We start from the raw sequence: 20,968 nt of genomic DNA on the forward strand, positions 1-20,968 counted from the left end.
GCTAATTTTTCATTTCCTGAAAACTTTTTGCATTGGAGATAAGACATTTTCATCAGACAGTGACCTAATGAAAACCAAGGTTAAATACCCAAAGGAAACAAAATGTGACATTCAAAAAAAAAACTAGGCTATATTTCCACATACTGTAGGTATAATGTATTTACTGTAAAGTGTTTTTGACAAGGATGCTGTTATTGGATGCAACAGGAAGTGTTTTTTGACAGGTACTCAAAGCCACATGGTATAGTGTAGCAGCTGACTATGGCATAGTACCACATGCTTGCTACTGTAACACAACCTCAGTTCTCAAATCCATCCCCTCTCAAACCAATAATGACAAAATACATCAACAAATATGACAGACAGCCTCGTATACAACAACATTAGCATTAACGGGGATCTTTTATTGCTCTCTGTTCTGCTTGAAGTGAGTGTTAACGGCTAGTTCTAAAGTGTTTGATTTTTTCATTCACTACAAGGGGATGCATGAGTTCATGGGAAGCCGTCATGTTTATCGTTGTGAGTGTAGCCTGGGCCTCGCTAGGCCCATACCTCATGTCAGCGCTGGGGAATCAGGGAGAAACCAACCGACCGACCGATGCCCTAATCAACTACAGATGAGTGGAGGGACAGAGCCCGGCCAAGAGAAGAGGAGGCCCCACTCTTCAATAACACTAGAAAAAGCAGACGGGCTGGGAGGCTGTGGATGGCGGGTCCCAATGGGCCAGAGAGGCCTGGCCCACTCTCAGTTTTTCAGCTCCAGCGTCACAGTCTTCTCCTGAAGTCACCACCTGAGAATGCTGGGACGCGGGGCCCCACAGCCCCTCGCGTGCGAACACAGTTTTTCCGAAGGAAGGGGCTCACTCTACCCACACAGAGTCAGGTAGCCCGAGCCGAGACAGCCTCAACACCAAGAATCTGCTGTTGACTCAATGCAGTCGCCTCTCCTCTCGTGTCCAGGCTACAGTAGGCCACAATGCAGTGAGGCACTGCAGCACACTCATATATGAAAAGGCAAAGCCGCAGAGGTTAGGAACTTTGACATTGTGCTGGTCACAAATAACACAACCACATGTTTGTGTTCTCAGTATAGAGTAGTATACTACTATCCAAACTCCAAAAGAGACATAATTATTCTGAGAATTTTCTCAAAACAGGTCACATTGACATTGGTCCCACAAAATCAAAACATATCAAAATCAAAACATCCCACAAAATCAAAAGTATAGACATTGGTCCCACAAAATCAAAACAGTAATGACTTCCTGTACAAAACGGGTCTTGATCTGAGTTCTTGTAGATGTGTTACAAAAGACACTGAAACACCACACATGTCCATTAAAATGCATAAGGCAAACCCACATAATAGATCCTTAAGTAGTCGGACGGAAAGTGTGGCGTGTAGAAAGCCCCCAAACACAAGTATTCCCCTTTTGGAGTGTTCCCATCTGTTGGTCAGGCTGAGGGGGAGAGAATTCCTTCACACGTATTTATTTGTGCTGGCTTTTCCAACTTCTGATTAGCCATACTGATTACTGGGCTTATGTGAATGAATGGAAAACAAGGCGTTGTTTTCGACTGTAGCTACCAGCGTTAAACAGTAGGCCTAGTCGTCGATGGCACTGCTGCTGCATGCTAATAGAACAAACATCGTAAGTGACATTTGCAGATATTGTTTGACATTTTTTCTCTCTGTAAATATATTTGATGTAGTTGCGGTTGATCCTTAGGGGCCTCCTTAATTGCATTCTTCGTTGGAAACATTTACATGATTCTGTAAGGTGGTGTCCATGCCTTTCGTTGCACCACAGCACACAGTATCTGTGCCTATGCTACTTGTCCAGAGTGAGTGGTGGTCATCCGTTTGGAAAACCCAAAGGTTGGGGATCTAGGCCAGACCCAGGTGTCATAAACCCGATGCCCTAGGACCCAAGGTGAGCTGTTTGTCTCCCTCCAAGATCACTGTAGTGCCCCACCTGCTGGATGCCACAGTTATCAGACGGTCAAGTTGAGGAAAGTAGATGTCTGAAGACTGCTGGATTATATACTACTCTGTTATTTATGTCTGGGAGATAACTGCTTTCAATTTTTTTACCGAAATTCCAACGCCGATCTTGAAAACACTTCCAGTCAGATAAACATGAGAGAAGAACATTCCTCATAAATCCCATCATCCTATCTCTCCAAGTTGTGCCAGCCAGGTCGACGTGATATTCAATATAATGAATCATTACACAGCGGAGCTTGGCAGTAGGATCAAGTGGAGTTTATTATGGGAGTTCATTATTTTGGGAACTGGGAAAAGAAGATAGGCCTATCCCACTGGGCACACACTGGTTGAATCAACGTGGAATAGACGTTGAATTGACGTCTGTGCCCAGTGGGATGTTGTTGCCCCTAAATTCTGATAGTGAAGAAAACTATGCATATTTTCATCATAATTCCATTAGAACCCATTAGAACTTTTATGGAGTTGAGTGAAGGAAGAAAGGGGACTTTCAAATCAAATCAAAAGTTTTTGGTCACGTACACATATTTTGCAGATGTTATCACGGGTGTAGTGAGATGCTTACATTCCTAGCTCCAACAGTGCAGTAATACCTAACAATACAAAACAATACAATACACACAAATCCCAAAATGAAAAAGAAAGAAATTAACAAATATAGAAATATTAGAACGAGCAATGTCAGAGTCCGGAATATAAATATATAGTATTAGGATGTGGTGTATAGACGGTATGAACAGTATATGAATAGAAAAGGTGTTTACAGTCATGGCCAAAAGTTTGGAGAATGACACAAATATTAATTTTCCCAAAGTCTGCTGCCTCAGTGTCTTTAGATATTTTTGTCAGATGTTACTATGGAATACTGAAGTATAATTACAAGCATTTCTTAAGTGTCAAAGGCTTTTATTGACAATTACATGAAGTTGATGCAAAGAGTCAATATTTGCAGTGTTGACCCTTCTTTTTCAAGACCTCTGCAATCTGCTCTGGCATGCTGTCAATTAACTTCTGGGCCACATCCTGACTGATGGCAGCCCATTCTTGCATAACCAATGCTTGGAGTTTGTCAGAATTTGTGGGTTTTTGTTTGTCCACCGCCTCTTGAGGATTGACCACAAGTTCTCAATGGGATTAAGGTCTGGGGAGTTTCCTGGCCATGGACCCAAAATATCAATGTTTTGTTCCCCGAGCCACTTAGTTATCACTTTGGCCTTATGGCAAGGTGTGTGCAGATGCACTCACACCTGCCTGCTGCCATTCCTGAGCAAGCTCTGTACTGGTGGTGCCCCGATCCCGCAGCTGAATCAACTTTAGGAGACGGTCCTGGTGCTTGCTGGACTTTCTTCGGCGCCCTGCAGCTTTCTTCACAACAATTGAAACGCTCTCCTTGAAGTTCTTGATGATCCGATAAATGGTGTTTTTTGTGCAAACCAATGATGACGGCATGTGTTTCCTTGCAGGTAACCATGGTTGACAGAGGAAGAACAATGATTCCAAGCACCACCCTCCTTTTGAAGCTTCCAGTCTGTTATTCAAACTCAATCAGCATGACAGAGTGATCTCCAGCCGTGTCCTCATCAACACTCACACCTGTGTTAACGAGAGAATCATTGACATGATGTCAGCTGGTCCTTTTGTGGCAGGGCTGAAATGCAGTTGTCACGGCCGTCGTAAGCAGGAGACCAAGGCGCAGCGTGGTAAGTGTACATTCTTCTTTATTTAAAGAACGAACACTGAACAAAACGAACAAAATCAAAAAACGAACCGTGAAGCTAATATGGATAGTGCAGACAGGCAACTAAACATAGAATGAGAACCCACAAAACCAAAAGGGAAAATGGCAACCTAAATATGATCCCCAATCAGAGACAACGATAAACAGCTGCCTCTGATTGGGAACCAATTCAGGCCACCATAGACTTACAAATACCTAGACCTACTAAACCCCTAGACTTACAAAAAAACCTAGACAATACAAAACAAGCATACCCACCCTCGTCACATCCTGACCTAACCAAAATAATAAAGAAAACAGAGATAACTACGGTCAGGGCGTGACAGCAGTGGAAATGTTTTTGGGGGACTCAGTTCATTTGCATGGCAAAGAGGGACTTTGCAATTAATTGCAATTCATCTGATCACTCTTCATAACATTCTGGAGTATATGCAAATTGCCATCATACAAACTGAGGCAGCAGACTTTGGGAAAATGTATATTTGTGTAATTCTCAAAACTTTTGGCCACGACTGTACAGCAGTAGTTATATAGGATGAGCCTCAACTAGAATACAGTATATACATATTGAGTAAAAAAGTATTACTATTGTTATTAAGTGACCAGTTGTTTAATGACTATGTAAAGTACATTGGGCAGCAGTCTCTAAGGTTCAGGGTAGAGTACCGGGTGGTAGCCGGCTAGTAACTGTGACTAAAGTTCAGGGCAGGGTACTGGGTGGAGGCCGGCTAGTGGTGACTGTTTAAAAGTCTGATGGCCTGGAGATAAGGTGAGTCTACTGCCCAATTTGCACTTCATCAGGTACCCCAAAAACATGCGCTATGTTATGATACATAGTATCACTAGGAATTCCGTGGCTGCCAAAGCAGCCTTGGAAGATTACTCCTGTACATTTACTAGTTATTCACTGTTTTAAGTGTGTGTGTGTGGGGGGGGGGGGGGGGGTTTATGTCAACAATTGTTCGATTTAGTAAGCTGATTAAGAGTAGGTTACTTTGATCTAGACAATCTGAGAATATATCAGTCTGATTCGAATTCGCTCAACAATGACAACCTGCACCTAAGTGATTATAACATGCGTGGGAGTCTATGGGGTGGCCCATGGAAGAGCCTGAAAGTGCTGCAGCCTTATATCAGTGACCAATGGGGCTTTGTCAGACCTAAGCCTCCCAATCCCCCTTCTCAACTCAAAGCACATGTGGAGCTAGCCTCATTCGGTGCGCAGCTCCACTCATCATTAACATGTTTATTTTCTCACACTTGTAGAGAATTGAGCATTAGGAGTGGTGTGACCCGGTGGGAGAAGGCTAGCCTGGGTGTCAGCAGTCAGACCTGTTAGCTACACTCAAACCCAAACTATAAGGTACCCAAACTTCAGTGTTGTAAAAATACTTTAAAATACTTCTTAACTAATTTTTTGGGGTATCTGTACTTTACTATTTTTAATCTTTGCCAACTTTTACTTTTACTTCACTACATTCCTAAAGAAAATAATGTACTTTTTACTCCATGCATTTCCCTGACACCCAAAAAGTACTCATTATATTTTGACATGAAAATGGTCCAATTCACACTCTTATCAAGAGAACATCCCTGGTCATCCCTACTGCCTCTGATCTGGCAGATTCACTAAGCACAATTTTTTTTGTAAATTAGTTTGAGTGTGCCCCTGGCTATTTGTCAATAAAAAATATTGAATCGTGCCGTCTGGTTTGCTTAATAAGGAATATTAAATAATTTGTACTTTTACTTTACTTTTGATACTTAAGTACATTTTAGAAATTCCATTTACTTTTGATACTTAAGTATATTTAAAATCAAATACTTTTAGACTTTTACTCAAATAGTATTTTACTGGGTGACTTTCACTTTTACTCGAGTCATTTTCTATTAAGGTACTGTTTCTTTACTTTTACTCAAGTATGACAATCAAGTACTTTTTCACTTGATTCACAAAACTTACCCCTGCCCTTATACCTGTGGGGTACAGACTGGAGTTTACAATTTAGTTGGCCCGCCATTTCCCAGTAGGTTGGACAGCAGAGATATCCCTTAGATCCCAAACCAACTCCTATCTCCTACCTCCTTGGCACTTGTAGAGATCTGAGATGACTGGATCCGTGCCCACTTCTACCGTCAGGAGACCCAGTGTGTGCGCCCATAATCTACTCACAGGAGAGAAACGTACTTTAGAGCCCTTCCATCTACACTGTAGAGGACAAATAACACACCCGAGCCTGACTATTCAAAACATGTCAGCTAGGTAGGCACTTAGGAGTACTCTACCTCACACACTGTTTAAATGAATGGTCTTCAGTTTCTGTTGAAAGTATAGAGGCAAGGCTAAAGTGAAGGCTGACTTCAGTGTTTGATACAAACAAATCGTTTCCTGAGTAGGAATGAAGACTACAGTCCTAAAGCCAACTCAGTGCTCTGCGTGACAGTGAGCATAACTCACTACCCTCGCCTCCTTTAAAAAGTTCACAGCTAATAATCCCTCATCATAAAAAACAAGATGAGAAATGGTACCAATTTGTCTTCCAAAAGGCCAACCTAACGCCCACAAGGGTTAAGTCCCTTCCAATAAACCCAGTTGTGATTCATTGGGCTGGAGAGAGAAAGAGTTAGAGCTGCCATGGAAAAAGCCATGACCAGACGGTAAGGTAAAGTTTATACAATGACCTGACCGACCAACTCTTCCCCACCCTCCACCTTGTTTTGCACACACACACTATGTCGACTATGCCAACATCTGTCCGCAATCACAGGTCTCTCAAATCAAATTCAAATTCAGGATGACAATATGACTGGAAGAGTGTGTGTGTGTGTGTGTGTGTGTGTGTGTGTGTGTGTGTGTGTGTGTGTGTGTGTGTGTGTGTGTGTGTGTGTGTGTGTGTGTGTGTGTGTGTGTGTGTGTGTGTGTGTGTGTGTGTGTGTGTGTGTGTGTGTGTGTGTGTGTGTGTGTGTGTGTGTGTGTGTGTGTGTGTGTGTGTGTGTGCGTATGCGTGTGTTGGTCCAGGGTCCAGGCCTGGACTGAGTTTGAAGAATGAGTCTCTATCAGGTTAGATACTTTAAGGTGGAGATAGTGTGTCATTTTCATCATGTTTCATACATCTATACAAGACTAAGAGGAACATTAAGAGGAACATTGCAAGGTCCACCACCGGGCTGAGTGCAGAGAGAGTGCAATACTTTATGATTTACAGCACCAGAATGACGACAGATATCCTCTAAGCATATACTCATAATATATTCAATATTATGTACAATGATACATTACTGTACCCATAAATATAACGATGAGAGCGCAGAGAGATGAAAGAACTTCACTGGGGAGAAGACTTGTATTTCCTTGTACACTCTTTATTTTCTTCTTCCACAGGTCAAGTGCTTGGCTAGATATGGCTACTCGGATCTGAGTAAAGGGTAAGGGCCACTTCTGGATTTAACAATGGATTTAATCCCTTCCTTTCTCTGTGAACCAGACAACCCCGGACTTCCCCTCTCTGCTTCAAAGAGAGGTAAACACAAACAACTTGTAGCAAATGAAACGATGCCAAATCGCAACCTTCGGCAGCCATTTTGATTGGAGGTAAGCTCCTGTAACTGTTCCCAGACCTATGTGATAGTATCAGATTTAGCTAGGTTGTTGCTGTTTTTCCACTAGTGCTGCACCCTTATAAGTACAGCACAAATTGATGGCTGGACAGGGCGGCCATCCAACAGCTTGAGTTTTGAACTTCGAGCCAGTTCAGTCTTTTGAAGATCCAGTGCTTTATTCCGTGTTTTCGTCAAATGAAGGGCGAGAGCAGAGAGAGACGTTATGCTCAATTCAAAACAGCATCATCCACGCCAACTCGTCCGACTAGACTCCAACACAGTCAGACGGCATCAGTATCAGGAAAACAGCAATGCTGTGAACATGAATAACCATGGTCAGTGATTTTCAGATATACATATAAATAGATTGTGTAGAATGGTCATAGCGCCAAATTCCTCGGCCTGTGTTCTTGTAAATTGCCGACCTATCCTACAAGAGTTCTGTTTTTCACCACTAGGGGCAGAATTCCTTGCTCTAATAAGAATGTAATATCAGTCAATAACTGCAGGGTGAGCAGAGGAGGGTGGTAGCTATTACTTGAGGGTAGAGACCAGGCAGCGATGGTACATTTTCCACCCACTTCATGCCTCAAACCTATTAAATCTGAGTATCGTACTGGATACCCTCCCTCAGCAAATCTGTTTACATTTCCCATTGTGCAACCTAAACTGTCCTTGGTTACGAAACTCACAAACAAGTATATCTTAGTCCCTTCATGCCAACAAATACTTTGAGAAGGCAGATGACATATAAATGGCATTTTCGTTTGTTTTTCCTTAAAAGCACATCAGTTTTCTGAAGCGCTACATCATGGATTCAGGTACAGAAAGATGTGATAATTGAGAAGAATGCAAAATGACACAGCGCTCATTTCACTTTATGAAGCTGCTTATAGAACTAAATGCTACCCAGTAAAAGTTCAATGGGTAACATTTAAAACTGTTTTCAACAGATTTACTAGTGTATTAAAATCATTTCTGCGTGTCTTGTGAAACACTATGGTAACAATCTTTGATTTGCCATCTAGAACTGGGAACTAACAGCAGTTTCACCCTGTCCCTGCCAAACAATATAAACATCTCTGAATTGTATAACTCTAAATATGTCATTCTTTGATTAGCTCATGTTAAGAGTGCAGTTTTGTTAATGTTGCATGTTTATTTCTTGACATGTCAGATAGAGCTAAACTGAATTCTACCTCCACAATAGCCCTAGAATTTGTATCATACTACAGCTATTTTAACAACATTTTATAAATCATATTTCAGATTGAAGTAGAATTTCAGATCTGAACGCCATCATGACAATAATGGCATTGTGCTTCAAATGAAGGTCAAAACAGAGAGGGTTTTTAAAAACTCCATTTGTTCTCGCTACAAACAGTTGATCCTTCATTTTAATTCATACAATTTACACTCCCTCTGCAATCTACATAATTACAGTGCTACCAAGGCAACTTCACTAACTAAGGTCTGGGTGTCAGTTTCCTGTATGTTATCCGGACAGATTTTCTTTATTTCAAGTCAAACTTTAATTTAACTGGATGTATTTTTGACCGTAAAAGTAACTTAATGGTGCCAGATTGTGGTATATCATAAATAGTTGCTTACTTGTTACTGGTTTGTTTATAAGCACCAACAACAGTGGCTCTATGGTAACGAAATAGGTTTTCCCATGTGTTCATTTGTTCTTCGCTATGGCAGAGACTTTCCCTCCAGTGGCTATGACGGTGATTTCAAATACTTGCTTGGATAGGACTCTTTAATAGGCAGCTATGCCAAATTATTTCTGGTGAGTGTTGTTAATAGGGGGGAAACAGACGCAAAAAAAACAGGCACAAAATAACCAACTGGTGTTAGTTCTGCAATTGCACTCAATTTAGGCTCTGTGTTTATATCACTGTATTTCTCAACATACATTTGTCACAATTTGTATTCAATTCAGCTTTAGTACTACAGTAATGTTGACTGATATCATGTGTTAAAAGTTTCCATTATAGTGTAAACCCCAATACATTGCTTCAGTTGACAATTGGGCAAATACTTTGTCGATATGTGGATCCACACATAAACAGTGGTTATGAAATCTGTAGGAACGCTATGTCATTGCCAGCAGCTGAATATATGACGCCAAAATACATTGTGATTGACTGGTTAATCAACAAGACCAAGAGAACAGAGAGACCTTTCAACCCCAGTCCTCCATGCAGTGTTTACTGACAGGGTGTAGGAGTAAAGGGTGACAGATTGAACAATAATTGAACTCCTACTTTTTCAAAGAAGTTAACTTGCGACCATGACCTGTTGTCGTATGGGGACCTACTTTGTGGAGTGTTGATTAAGTTGATTTTACAGATTGCATATCACCCCTCTTTGCCAGCCAAGTCAAAGCTGTCAGCTATTCTGTGGTGTGCTTCACTGTCCTTTCTGTGACTGTTTGTCTTCACTGACACTGTTTCAATATGTGTGCTGCAGATAGTTCATGCTCCGTGGTCAATGTGGTCGGTCAGAGGTTGTGTGTGTGTCTTTCCACTCCCTGTCAGACAGCAACACCTGGGCGACCCAACCAAACCAATCACAGTCTGGGGTGTCTACATCACTGCAGCCTGAGTACAGAACATATCAACGTGTTAGCAAACATTGGCCTCCCTGGCCCAGTCCACATGATTGGTAGTAACAAAGTCATGATACAGTGAGGCTCTGTTTTATTCTATCCTATTCTATTAGTTTCTATTCCATGTGATTATAATCCTGTCCATTGTGTCTCCTTGAAGTTGTTGAATCTTTACCAGTAAGTCCCTATTGGCAGTGTTAATCATTCACTTCAGTTTCCTTCAGAATTTAATTATCCAATATTATCATGTGCTGGAAATACTGTCCTACTACTAGGATCCATTGGCCAAGCTAAGCCATCGCAGAGAAAGAGGAGATGGAATAAAACAAGGCCTTGTACAGTAACTGTCCATATTTTGCAAGTGTATTTAATGGATTGTGGTTTGGGGAATTTCAAAAGCCCATGGACATAACAGCATTTCTTTGTTGAAATCAACAAAAAACTCTTCAAGACAACCCTAGGCAACCATTACCACATTCATCATTGAACCAGCAGCAATAAGTCATCTTTATGGGAAGAGTGTCTGAAAAGTTCCCAGCATCATTGAACCATGCGCAACCACATGGTAACAGGGTTATGGTAGAGCCCCGCAGCCCGGGAATACCTGGCTATCTATTATATACTATTGCATGGGAGAAAGTGGCTTTGGAAATGTTTGGTTGCCAAAGTGCATGCACTAACATAAAATTATCTGAAATTGTGTATATTAAAAATGTTTTAATCTAGCATTCAAGTATAAGGTTAGAGGCCCAGGACAATAGCCAGTATTTAAATTGAAATTCGTTATTGCACATAGCTCTGGGGGCGTTCTCCATGATATCAAAGGTTGCAAACGATTATGTAAGTACAATATGTACAGTTTGTCCTCGTTGTATATATCATAAACAACTCCACTTTTAAAGGGGCAGTCTGCAATTCTTTAAATGAATGATACTGTATATATACCCATTGATTCTTGAATAATGTAACCTCTTGAGCTTAGTTCAACTGTCGTACTCCATCAGACCCAAAATATAAGCTTGTTTTACTCTTTTGTTTGTTAACAATGTAATTAGAAACGAGCACTGTATAACCTCAAAACATGTTTACAACTATCATTTTGATATCATGGATACTCAGTCCTTCCATCCATAGCTCTGTGCCTCTGTCTATGAATTTCAGAGTGGATACATTTCTCCAGACTCATCCCTCAGATGTTTACCAAAACAGTGGCGGGGTCGACCTCATCATTATTGTTAGAAATGCAGATTGCCCCTTTAAAGGTATATCTCTCAATTCAATTCAAGGGGCTTTATTGGCATGGGCAACATATGTTAACACTGCCAAATCAAGTGAAGTAGATAATAAATAAAAGAGAAATAAACAATATAAATGAACAGTAGACATTACACTCACCAAAGTCTCTCTCTCTCTCTCTCTTTCTCTCTCTCTCTCTCTGTGTGTTATATTTCCTGAAAGCTCTTTGCACCAATAGCGAGCAACCCCACTGTACCTGGTGCGCGAGATACAGTGAACCAGCGCTCTGGATTGGTTCGAGTAGCATAAAACGCAGCCTTTACGTTCGCCCAAATGGAGGAGTGTACAGTATGTTAATGCATTAGGAATGACAGCATAAAAAAAATAAAAAAAAAAGGAAGGAAGGAGTCAAATGTGTTCGGTTCACGCACGACATTTCTAGCTGCTGTGCAGTTTGAAAAGTTTGTTTAAACTTTTACAATCAAAAAGCTATTTTGGATTTATCGGTCTGGTCTACGAAGAGGAATAGTTTCTGCGCATATTTGGAGCTTCGACGTATGAGACGTTCTGTACATCGGCGGACACCTTGTGGATATTTACATGATACAGAGCTTTATCTAGTCGTGTGTCTTCGAAAACTATCTGCAAGAATAAGAGGGAAACGTATTGGATAGTCTTATTCAATAGACTTTCTTAGTGAGATAGATATACATCATGTTGGGGAGTACGGCGCAGTACGCCGCTAAGAAACGGAAGAAGCCTGTTCAGAAAATGTAAGCAACTCTGAATATAATTTTCAAGTTAAAAGTTACGGCTACTTTGTGTAAAAGGAATAGTTACATTGTCTTACAGGTCAACCAATGCTACTAATACAGGTTATAACGACACAAATCAATAAACCAAATGTTTAATTTCAAGGTTATTCTACTATTATGTGTATAGTAGACTTTGTGTAGCCTGTCGTATGGCACTTATTTTCACTATAGGCTATGGGTTCTGAGCTTCACAAAATCAAGTTACGCAAATAAGACCTTTTGTCATAATGTTATGGGTGAATGCATGACTGCATTTTTACGATACACACATTGATTGACGTGTTATGTATCAATCTATAATTGATCATATTCTATGAATAATATGCATATTATGATACTGGTTTTGTGTTTAAGTTGTGTTTAAGTTGGTATAGCTCAGGATATCTGCAATGATTCTGCAGATACAACGATGCCCAGCTGATTTAGCCTACTGTCTCGTTCCAAACCATTTTCATTCGATTTGTTATCTATACAATCTCTATTTAAGTTCTCAGTATTTTCCACAGTAGCCTGCTATAAATTCTTCCTCAAGTCTTTAGGGTTACCTTAAGATTGAGTTTTGGTGTGTAGTTATGGTCTGGCATAGAAATGGTAGTCTTGCGTTAGTCATAATCAAGTAGAAAATTGGCTGCGCTCTCACGCAATGCTTACATGGGGGAGGGAGAGCAGGGAAAACTGGGTCGAAAATTTGTAATTTAATAGACCTGCGGGTTTTTTTCAATCATGAGGAACAAACTTTTTTGCATTCCAAAACTTTTTCCTCTGCAAATTACCATATTTCGAAGTCACACAAAGTTATACAGTTGTATTCTCTGGCAAAAAAAATACTTGAACAAATCGTTTTTTTAAATGTTTCAATATATTGCACTATTCAGAACATTTTGGTCTCAAGATTCCAGCAAAAATCTTATTTTCGTTTATCTGACATTCATTAATCTGCATGTCCGGCCCTTATATTTACATAAAGAGTTGCATTCATGAGATGAAAGCTGTAAGTACATCAATTGTTTGCTCACTGGGAAATGAATATCCAACTTGTCAGTGACAACTGTGTTGAGTTTGGAGTTTGTGTCAGCAATTCATTGACCATATTACAGTGTTATTGACACACGTCCTGGGATTTCCAACGATCTTCTATATTGAAGAACCCCTTACCTTCTAATAACTCTTACGTAGCTTGTGAGCAACATAGATAAAAAAAAAAAACATGTGCGTGTTTGTGAGAGTCTTGGCGTTTCATAGAAAGTATTTAACAGTTTGTAGCTCTAACCATTCAGACTCTACAGACATTTTTGTATAAAAAAAACTGCATTTGGGTTCTGCCCCTGTCTCACAAATACTCCTCGAGCTCAGCCACCGGTAATCAAGCAGACTAATGGTTGGTATTTACGGATGCAGAAGAAATAGACGATTCCAATGGTACGAGAAGACTGTACCTCAGACGCACAATGTTCTAAAGTTAGAAGAGTTAGAAGTCCGAAACGCACCAGCGATACGTGGGACTCATTGAGTTAATACGTATGAGTAATTACTTTATTATTACCTAGTTATAACTTATAACTTTGGCCCTATTCAGCAAGTATTTTACTCAATTTTGAAAAGGTATTTTCTTTCTCCAATCTCCACACTTTCTACCAGCCCTATATGTAAACATGATCTGTTCATTGCTCTCTCCCTCTATCAGATTTCCAGAAGGTTGGAACAATGGCACAGGGTAACCTGTTGGCCTTTTAAAAAGAGAAGATTGATGATATTACATTACCTACAGCAGGAGACAGTGTCTACAGTTCTAGTGTCCAATAGAGTGAGCTTTTTCTACCTCCACAATGATATCATTGTGTGGCTGCTGTGTGCAGACCAGGCTTAGTCTGCCTCTTAAATGGCACTCTATTCCGTAAATAGTATAGTGCACTACTTTTGACCAGGGATCATAGGGCTCTCTGGTAAAATGTAGTGCACTATATATGGAATAGGATGCCATTTGGGATGCATCGCTAGTGTTTTAGTAGACATTCCTCTGAGTATGATACTCAGTCAGCCACTATCACTAGGTCACTGACTTTTAGTTGGTGATTTTCCCGCTGGGAAAAATCCCTTTCAGAACAGAAAATGCATGACTCTTTGTGATTTCTCTGTGAATCAAATGAGAGTGATCCAAAAATTCAACAAACATTTAACTTTTTATCTAAGAGACTCATAGACAGACAGACAGACAGACAGACAGACAGACAGACAGACAGACAGACATGGACCTCGACAGGCAGACAGACAGACATGGAACCCGACAGGCAGACAGACACACACAGACAGACAGGCTCTCCTGGCTCTCCAGTCCACACCAGACCCTCGGCCACCCCTCCACCCCTGGCTTGCCACTTCTCAGTGATGTCACATGGCTACATTAACTGTAACGGACCTCACCAGAAGCTCATTACGGTAACACTTGAGCCAGAAGTGACTCGGCTATTTTCGGCAGCAAATATGTCAATGGATTAATATGACTTTGATGGTGATGACCATGCATTCACATTCCCACATTTTAAAGCTTTACTTTAAGGGACCCCTATTCCCCATCCACAGGTGTGGCTACTACCTTCCCCATTACTTCACAGACAGTTTCCTGACTGTTTGGAAAGAATGTTAGACAGTATTTACCTTGTCTTTTTTTCTTCTTTACCAAACAGTTTGGAAAGAATGCTAGACAGTTTTGATGTACTTGTTATTTTAGACATATAACCTAATCTTATTCAGGGGTTGTTGCTACACTGACTCAGACAAAGTGCCTTTGTTTGTGAGTCTGGGAAAGCAGTCTTGCAATAAGATGGTAAAACTCTGCCAAGATAGATAATACTACACATCCATTGTTTTAAGAATTGGACCTACAGTATGAGTCATGGTGAGAGAGCCAGCGAGGTGGGCAAGACGAACGCTGCAGGTTAAGCCATCTGAGTTTAATTCCAGTCTTGTTTTGTTGTGGTGGACCAGAGACAGATAGAGTTCTACTGGAGGTTATCAGGGTGGGAATGACCTTACCAGAGCCGGGCTCAAATAATATTTGTGCACGTTCAAATACTTTAGCTGCCCTTGGTTGAGCATGCCTGGTGCAAAATAACCAATAGAATAGGCCCAAAAGGCAAAACGCTGCCCATCTGGCACTCCGTGATGGCTATGTCAAATGTTGAAAGTATTTGCTGGAAAACAAATACTATTTGAATCCAGGCCTGGGCCCCGCTATTTCCAAACGTGCACAGGCCTCTCGTGTCATGTGTCGGTTACAACACTCAAAATCAGATTACCTAGATCTGGTTCCTCTATCACTCCTCCTCTGTTCAGCCATCAGGTTAACCTTTGGAAGACTGGCCTGTTATCTGTTTTGGTTCAGATCTAGGCCGACTGGTTTGAACTGTTTATGGAAAGGTTGGCCATTTTAATGATGTCCGCCAAAATGCTACAAGAAGCTAGCACCTATCTTATTATAAATACATACGTATGTAAACATCACTGTGTGGCCCTTGCAGTGGTTAAGAATACACTACTGTAACATTGAACTACGTGCACCCGTATCAAAACATGCTAAGGTCACTTGGAATTTGTCATTAACTTGTGATATCACCTGTGCTACAACAATGAAGGTGCCTCCGTCTGTGTGAGGTATCCAAGATGGAATCCAAGATGGTGGACGGACAGAGATGGTCTGAGTGAAGGGCCTATTGTCCCCAAGGCCAGTCTCTGGTGTCATCACGTTCCCTTGTTTTCTGGGAATGTATAATTTGGTTCCAAACCTCTGGCTTGAGTTACTGTTGAAATCCCTTCGGGTAAGCCCTTGCTGGTGAAAATACAGTGTTGGGTTACAGCAGACCTCCATTTGACAACAATGGCTTGGTTTCTCAAGACATGGTTCTCCCAAACATTGAACCAGGAAATTCAGAAGTGGGAGAACTTGTTGGTTTTAATGATTGGTAAGAGTAGACAATGACACACTATGTTAACAACATTATAAGGTTTAGGTTTTGACATGTCATCTATGTCTATGACAATTCCTTTCTAATACATTTTTCAGTTTTTCTTCTATGTCTGAAAGTTCATTTCCAATAACATTTTTCACATCGTTTTTTTTTTGGAATAGATGATTGTGATGTACAGTATATTTGACACACAAAGCTAATATTGCCTTGCTTATCAAATGCCTAAAACAACTCTGACCAGCCTAATATAAGCTCTTGGACTTAAGGCCTTTTGTAGTTAGTTGAACATTATAATGGATTAATTATGCTATTTGACAGTTTACAAAGAGAGTTAAATACATTTCTAGGAATATGCCAGAGAGAGTGCAGTAGCTGTGACCCAAAGGTGCTTGGTGAGACTTACTCTAAGACAAAATACTTGGTACACAGAGGCCTGTATTTGTGAGGAATCAGGATGACCTGGTTCTTTACTTGAGGTTGAGAATCACATCTGCTTCAGCTACTCTTCAACTATCAAACGGGATCGAGTCTCTGTATGTATCTGAAATGACAGTGTATTCCCTATAGTTCACTACTTTTGATGCTATAGGCCCGGGGGGGTGTCATACAAATGTTCCACGCGGGGTGCATTCGATCTTCACCGAGGTCCGGTTGTGCCGCAGTTAAAATTGAGCTTGCCGTCAAAATTTGCAAAACACTTGTCCTCTACCTATCGCTTTCGGAATGTTCGATGCTTATTGACTGTCAAGCTGTCACGATCGTGTACTGGAGAGAATGAGGACCAAGGCGCAGCTGGATATGAATACATCTTCTCTTTTTTTATTTAAAAAGACGAAGATGAACACGACACGAAACACTATAACAAAAACTATACAAAACAAGAAAACGACCGTGAAGCTACAAACGTTGTGCACAAACATAACAGGCTACAAACGTTCTACATAGACAATTACCCACAATTAATGAGAGCCCATGGCTACCCTAAATAAGGCTCCCAATCAGAGACAACCGACATCAGCTGTCTCTAATTGGGAACTCATTCAGGTAACCATAGACTCTTCTAGATCACTCACCAACATAGACAACGCTAGACATCTACACTAAACACAAAACCATATTTTACACCCCATAACCCCTTTACCAAATAAACATCCAAAACCAACAAAACATAAACATTACCCATATCACACCCTGACCTAACTAAAATAATCAAGAAAACAAAGAATAATAAGGCCAGGGCGTGACATAACCCCCCCCTTGAGGCGCGAACTCCGGGCGCACCATACACAGTCTAGGGGAGGGTCTGGGTGGGCTCCCCTCCACGGTGGCGGCTCCGGCTCTGGTCGTAGTCCCCACGTCACCACAGTACCTAACCACCTCCTAGGCCTCCTCCAAACGACCCCCCTCCACATTAACCCCATTGCATTCAGGGGCAGTTCCAGACTAAGGGGCAGTACCAGGGTAAGAGGCAGTACCAGGGTCAGGGGCAGTACCAGGGTCAGGGGCAGTACTAGGGTCAGGGACAGTACCAGGGTAAGGGGCAGCACCAGGGTAAGGGGCAGCTCCGGACTGAGGAATGGCAGCTCCGGACTGAGGGACTGCAGCTCCGGACTGAGGGACTGCAGCTCCGGACTGAGGGATGGCCCATGGCTGGCTGACGGATCTGGCTGCTCATGGCTAGCTGACGGATCTGGCTGCTCATGGCTGGCTGACGGATCTGGCTGCTCATGGCTAGCTGACGGATCTGGCTGCTCATGGCTAGCTGACGGATCTGGCTGCTCATGGCTAGCTGACGGATCTGGCTGCTCATGGCTAGCTGACGGATCTGGCTGCTCATGGCTAGCTGACGGATCTGGCTGCTCATGGCTAGCTGACGGATCTGGCTGCTCATGGCTAGCTGACGGATCTGGCTGCTCATGGCTATCTGACTGATCTGGCTGCTCCTGTCTGGTTGGCGGCTCTGGCAGATCCTGTCTGGTTGGCGGCTCTGGCAGATCCTGTCTGGTTGGCGGCTCTGGCAGATCCTGTCTGACGGACGGCTCTAGCGGCTCCTGTCTGGCTGGCGGCTCTAGCGGCTCCTGTCTGGCGGACGGCTCAGTGGGCTCATGGCAGACGGGCGGCTTTGCAGGCTCATGGCAGACGGGCGGCTTTGCAGGCTCATTGCAGACGGATGGCTCAGATGGCGCTGGGGAGACGGATGGCTCAGATGGCGCTGGGGAGACGGATGGCTCAGATGGCGCTTGGCAGACGGGCAGTTCAGTCATTGCTGTGCAGACGGCAGATTCCTGCCGGCTGAGGCGCACTGTAGGCCTGGTGCGTGGTGCCGGGACTGGTGGCACCGGGCTGGGGACACGCATCTCAGGGCTAGTGCGGGGAGAAGGAACAGGGCATACTGGACCCTGGGGACGCACATTAGGCCTAGTGCGTGGGGCCGGAACTGGTGGTACCGGACTGGGGACACGCATCTCAGGGCTAATGCGGGGAGCAGGAACAGGGCATACTGGACCCTGGGGACGCACATTAGGCCTAGTGCGTGGGGCCGGAACTGGTGGTACCGGACTGGGGACACGCATCTCAGGGCTAATGCGGGGAGCAGCAACAGGGCACACTGGACTCTCAAGGCGTACTATAGGCCTTGTGCGTGGTACCGGTACTGGTGGTACTGGGCTGAGAACCCGCACATCAGGGCGAGTACGGGGAGAAGGAACAGTGCGTACAGGACTCTGGAAACACACAGAGGGCTTGGTGCGTGGTGTAGGCACTGGTGGTAATGTGCTGGAGACACGCACCACAGGGCTAGTACGTGGAGGAAAAACAGGGCTCTGGAGACACCCAGGAAGCTTGATGCGTGGTGTAGGCACTGGTGGTAATGGGCTGGAAACACGCACCTCAAAGCTAGTGCGGGGAGCAGGAACATTGCGTAAAGGGCTCTGGAGACGCACCTTAGACCTAGTGCTTGGTGCCGGAACTAGTGGTACATGGCTGGGGACATGCATCTCAGGATGAGTGCAAAAAGTAGAAACAGGACACACCGGGTTGTGAAGGTGTACTGGAGACCTGGTGTGTATAGCCGGCATCAAATCTTCCGGAACTTTAACACGAGTTTCAGGCTGAGTACGAGGAACTGACACAGGTGGCATCGGACAGCTAATACGCTCCTCAGGAAGAATGCATTGCATACTCTGCCAAACCAACAGCTCTCTCTCTTCACTCTCCTCCAATTTCGTCAACAACTCTTCGAATGTCTCATAATCTCCCCTTCGTTCACTCTCCTCCAATCTGTCCAATAACTCCTCGACACACTCAGACTCACCCCTCAACTTCGCCGACTGCTCCAAGTGCCCCACTCCAAAGGATTTTTTGTGCTGTCTCTTGGGCTTCCTCCCGTGTCGCCGTGCTGCCTCTATCTCTGCCTTGGGGCAGTGATATTCCCCTGGCTGTGACCAGGGTCCTCTCCCGTCTAGAATTTCCTCCCAACTCCAGAAATCCTTTGTAGGTAGGTCCTGTTGCCGCCTTCCATGCCGCTTGGTCCTATGGTGGGTAATTCTGTCACGATCGTGTACTGGAGAGAATGAGGACCAAGGCGCAGCTGGATATGAATACATCTTCTCTTTTTTTATTTAAAAAGACGAAGATGAACACGACACGAAACACTATAACAAAAACTATACAAAACAAGAAAACGACCGTGAAGCTACAAACGTTGTGCACAAACATAACAGGCTACAAACGTTCTACATAGACAATTACCCACAATTAATGAGAGCCCATGGCTACCCTAAATAAGGCTCCCAATCAGAGACAACCGACATCAGCTGTCTCTAATTGGGAACTCATTCAGGTAACCATAGACTCTTCTAGATCACTCACCAACATAGACAACGCTAGACATCTACACTAAACACAAAACCATATTTTACACCCCATAACCCCTTTACCAAATAAACATCCAAAACCAACAAAACATAAACATTACCCATATCACACCCTGACCTAACTAAAATAATCAAGAAAACAAAGAATAATAAGGCCAGGGCGTGACACAAGCTTTCGTTTCGATGACTGTTAGCTAGCTGGACAGAGTGAAGAGACTATTCTGTGTGTACTGAGCAAAAATGTTTCATGAGCTGAAATTAAAGATCCCAGAAATTGTCCATATGCACAAAATGTTTTTTTCTCTCAAGTTCTGTGCACAAATTTGTTTGTATCCCTGTTGGTGAGGATTTCTCCTTTGCCAAAATAATCCATTCACCTGACAAGTGTGGCATATCAAGAAGCTAATTAAACAGCATGATCATTACACAGGTGCACCTTGTGCTGGGGGATAATAAAAGGCCACTTAAATGTGCAATTTTGGCGCACAACACAATGCCACAGATGTCTCAAGTTTTGAGGGGACGTGCAATTGGCATGCTAACTGCAGGAATGTCCACCTGAGCTGTTAACAGAGAATTTAATGTTAACGCAGACCACGTGTAACAACGCCAACCCCAGACCTCCACATCCGGCTTCTTCACCTGTGGGATCGTCCGAGACCAGCCACCCGGACAGCTGATAAAAATGAGGAGTATTTCTGTCTGTAATAAAGCCCTTTTGTGGGAGAAAAAACTAATTCTGATTGGCTGCGCTCCTGCCCAGTCATGTGAAATCCATAGTTTAGGGCCTAATTCATTTATTTAAATTGACTGATTTCCTTATATGAACTGAAACTCAGTAAAATCGTCGAAGTTGTTGCATGTTGCATTTATATTTTTGTTCAGTAAATATATTTATTTACTCAAACCGCCCGCTGGCCTTGAGTTTGACAGGTGCGATAGGGAATAGGGTGCCATTTTGTACATTTGTGAACTTGAGACATCTCTGTAAAAGACAATTGTTCTTGGAGGTTTTTGGGTCTGGATCACATTTCCTGAAGTGGCCCTATGTATGTTTTTTAACAGCCTTCTTTAGTGCCCGAATTCACTTCAACAGAAACCCAACAGTGGACAGGGG

General features: G+C 42.8%; 1 protein-coding gene across 1 annotated transcript in view; it reads left to right on the top strand.

Moving 5' to 3' along the window:
- The first annotated feature begins 11,472 nt into the window (after positions 1 to 11,472).
- The window catches only part of LOC129859557 (aryl hydrocarbon receptor-like), an 81,223-nt gene continuing 71,727 nt past the window's right edge, over positions 11,473 to 20,968 (top strand). Inside the window, exon 1 of the mRNA XM_055929453.1 lies at positions 11,473 to 11,969. Coding sequence (XP_055785428.1) covers positions 11,911 to 11,969 — 59 coding nt within the window. The 5' untranslated portion in view covers positions 11,473 to 11,910. The remainder of the gene's footprint in view (positions 11,970 to 20,968) is intronic.

The sequence above is a fragment of the Salvelinus fontinalis genome, chromosome 7, assembly GCF_029448725.1.
Source record: "Salvelinus fontinalis isolate EN_2023a chromosome 7, ASM2944872v1, whole genome shotgun sequence".
Taxonomy (NCBI): domain Eukaryota; kingdom Metazoa; phylum Chordata; class Actinopteri; order Salmoniformes; family Salmonidae; genus Salvelinus; species Salvelinus fontinalis.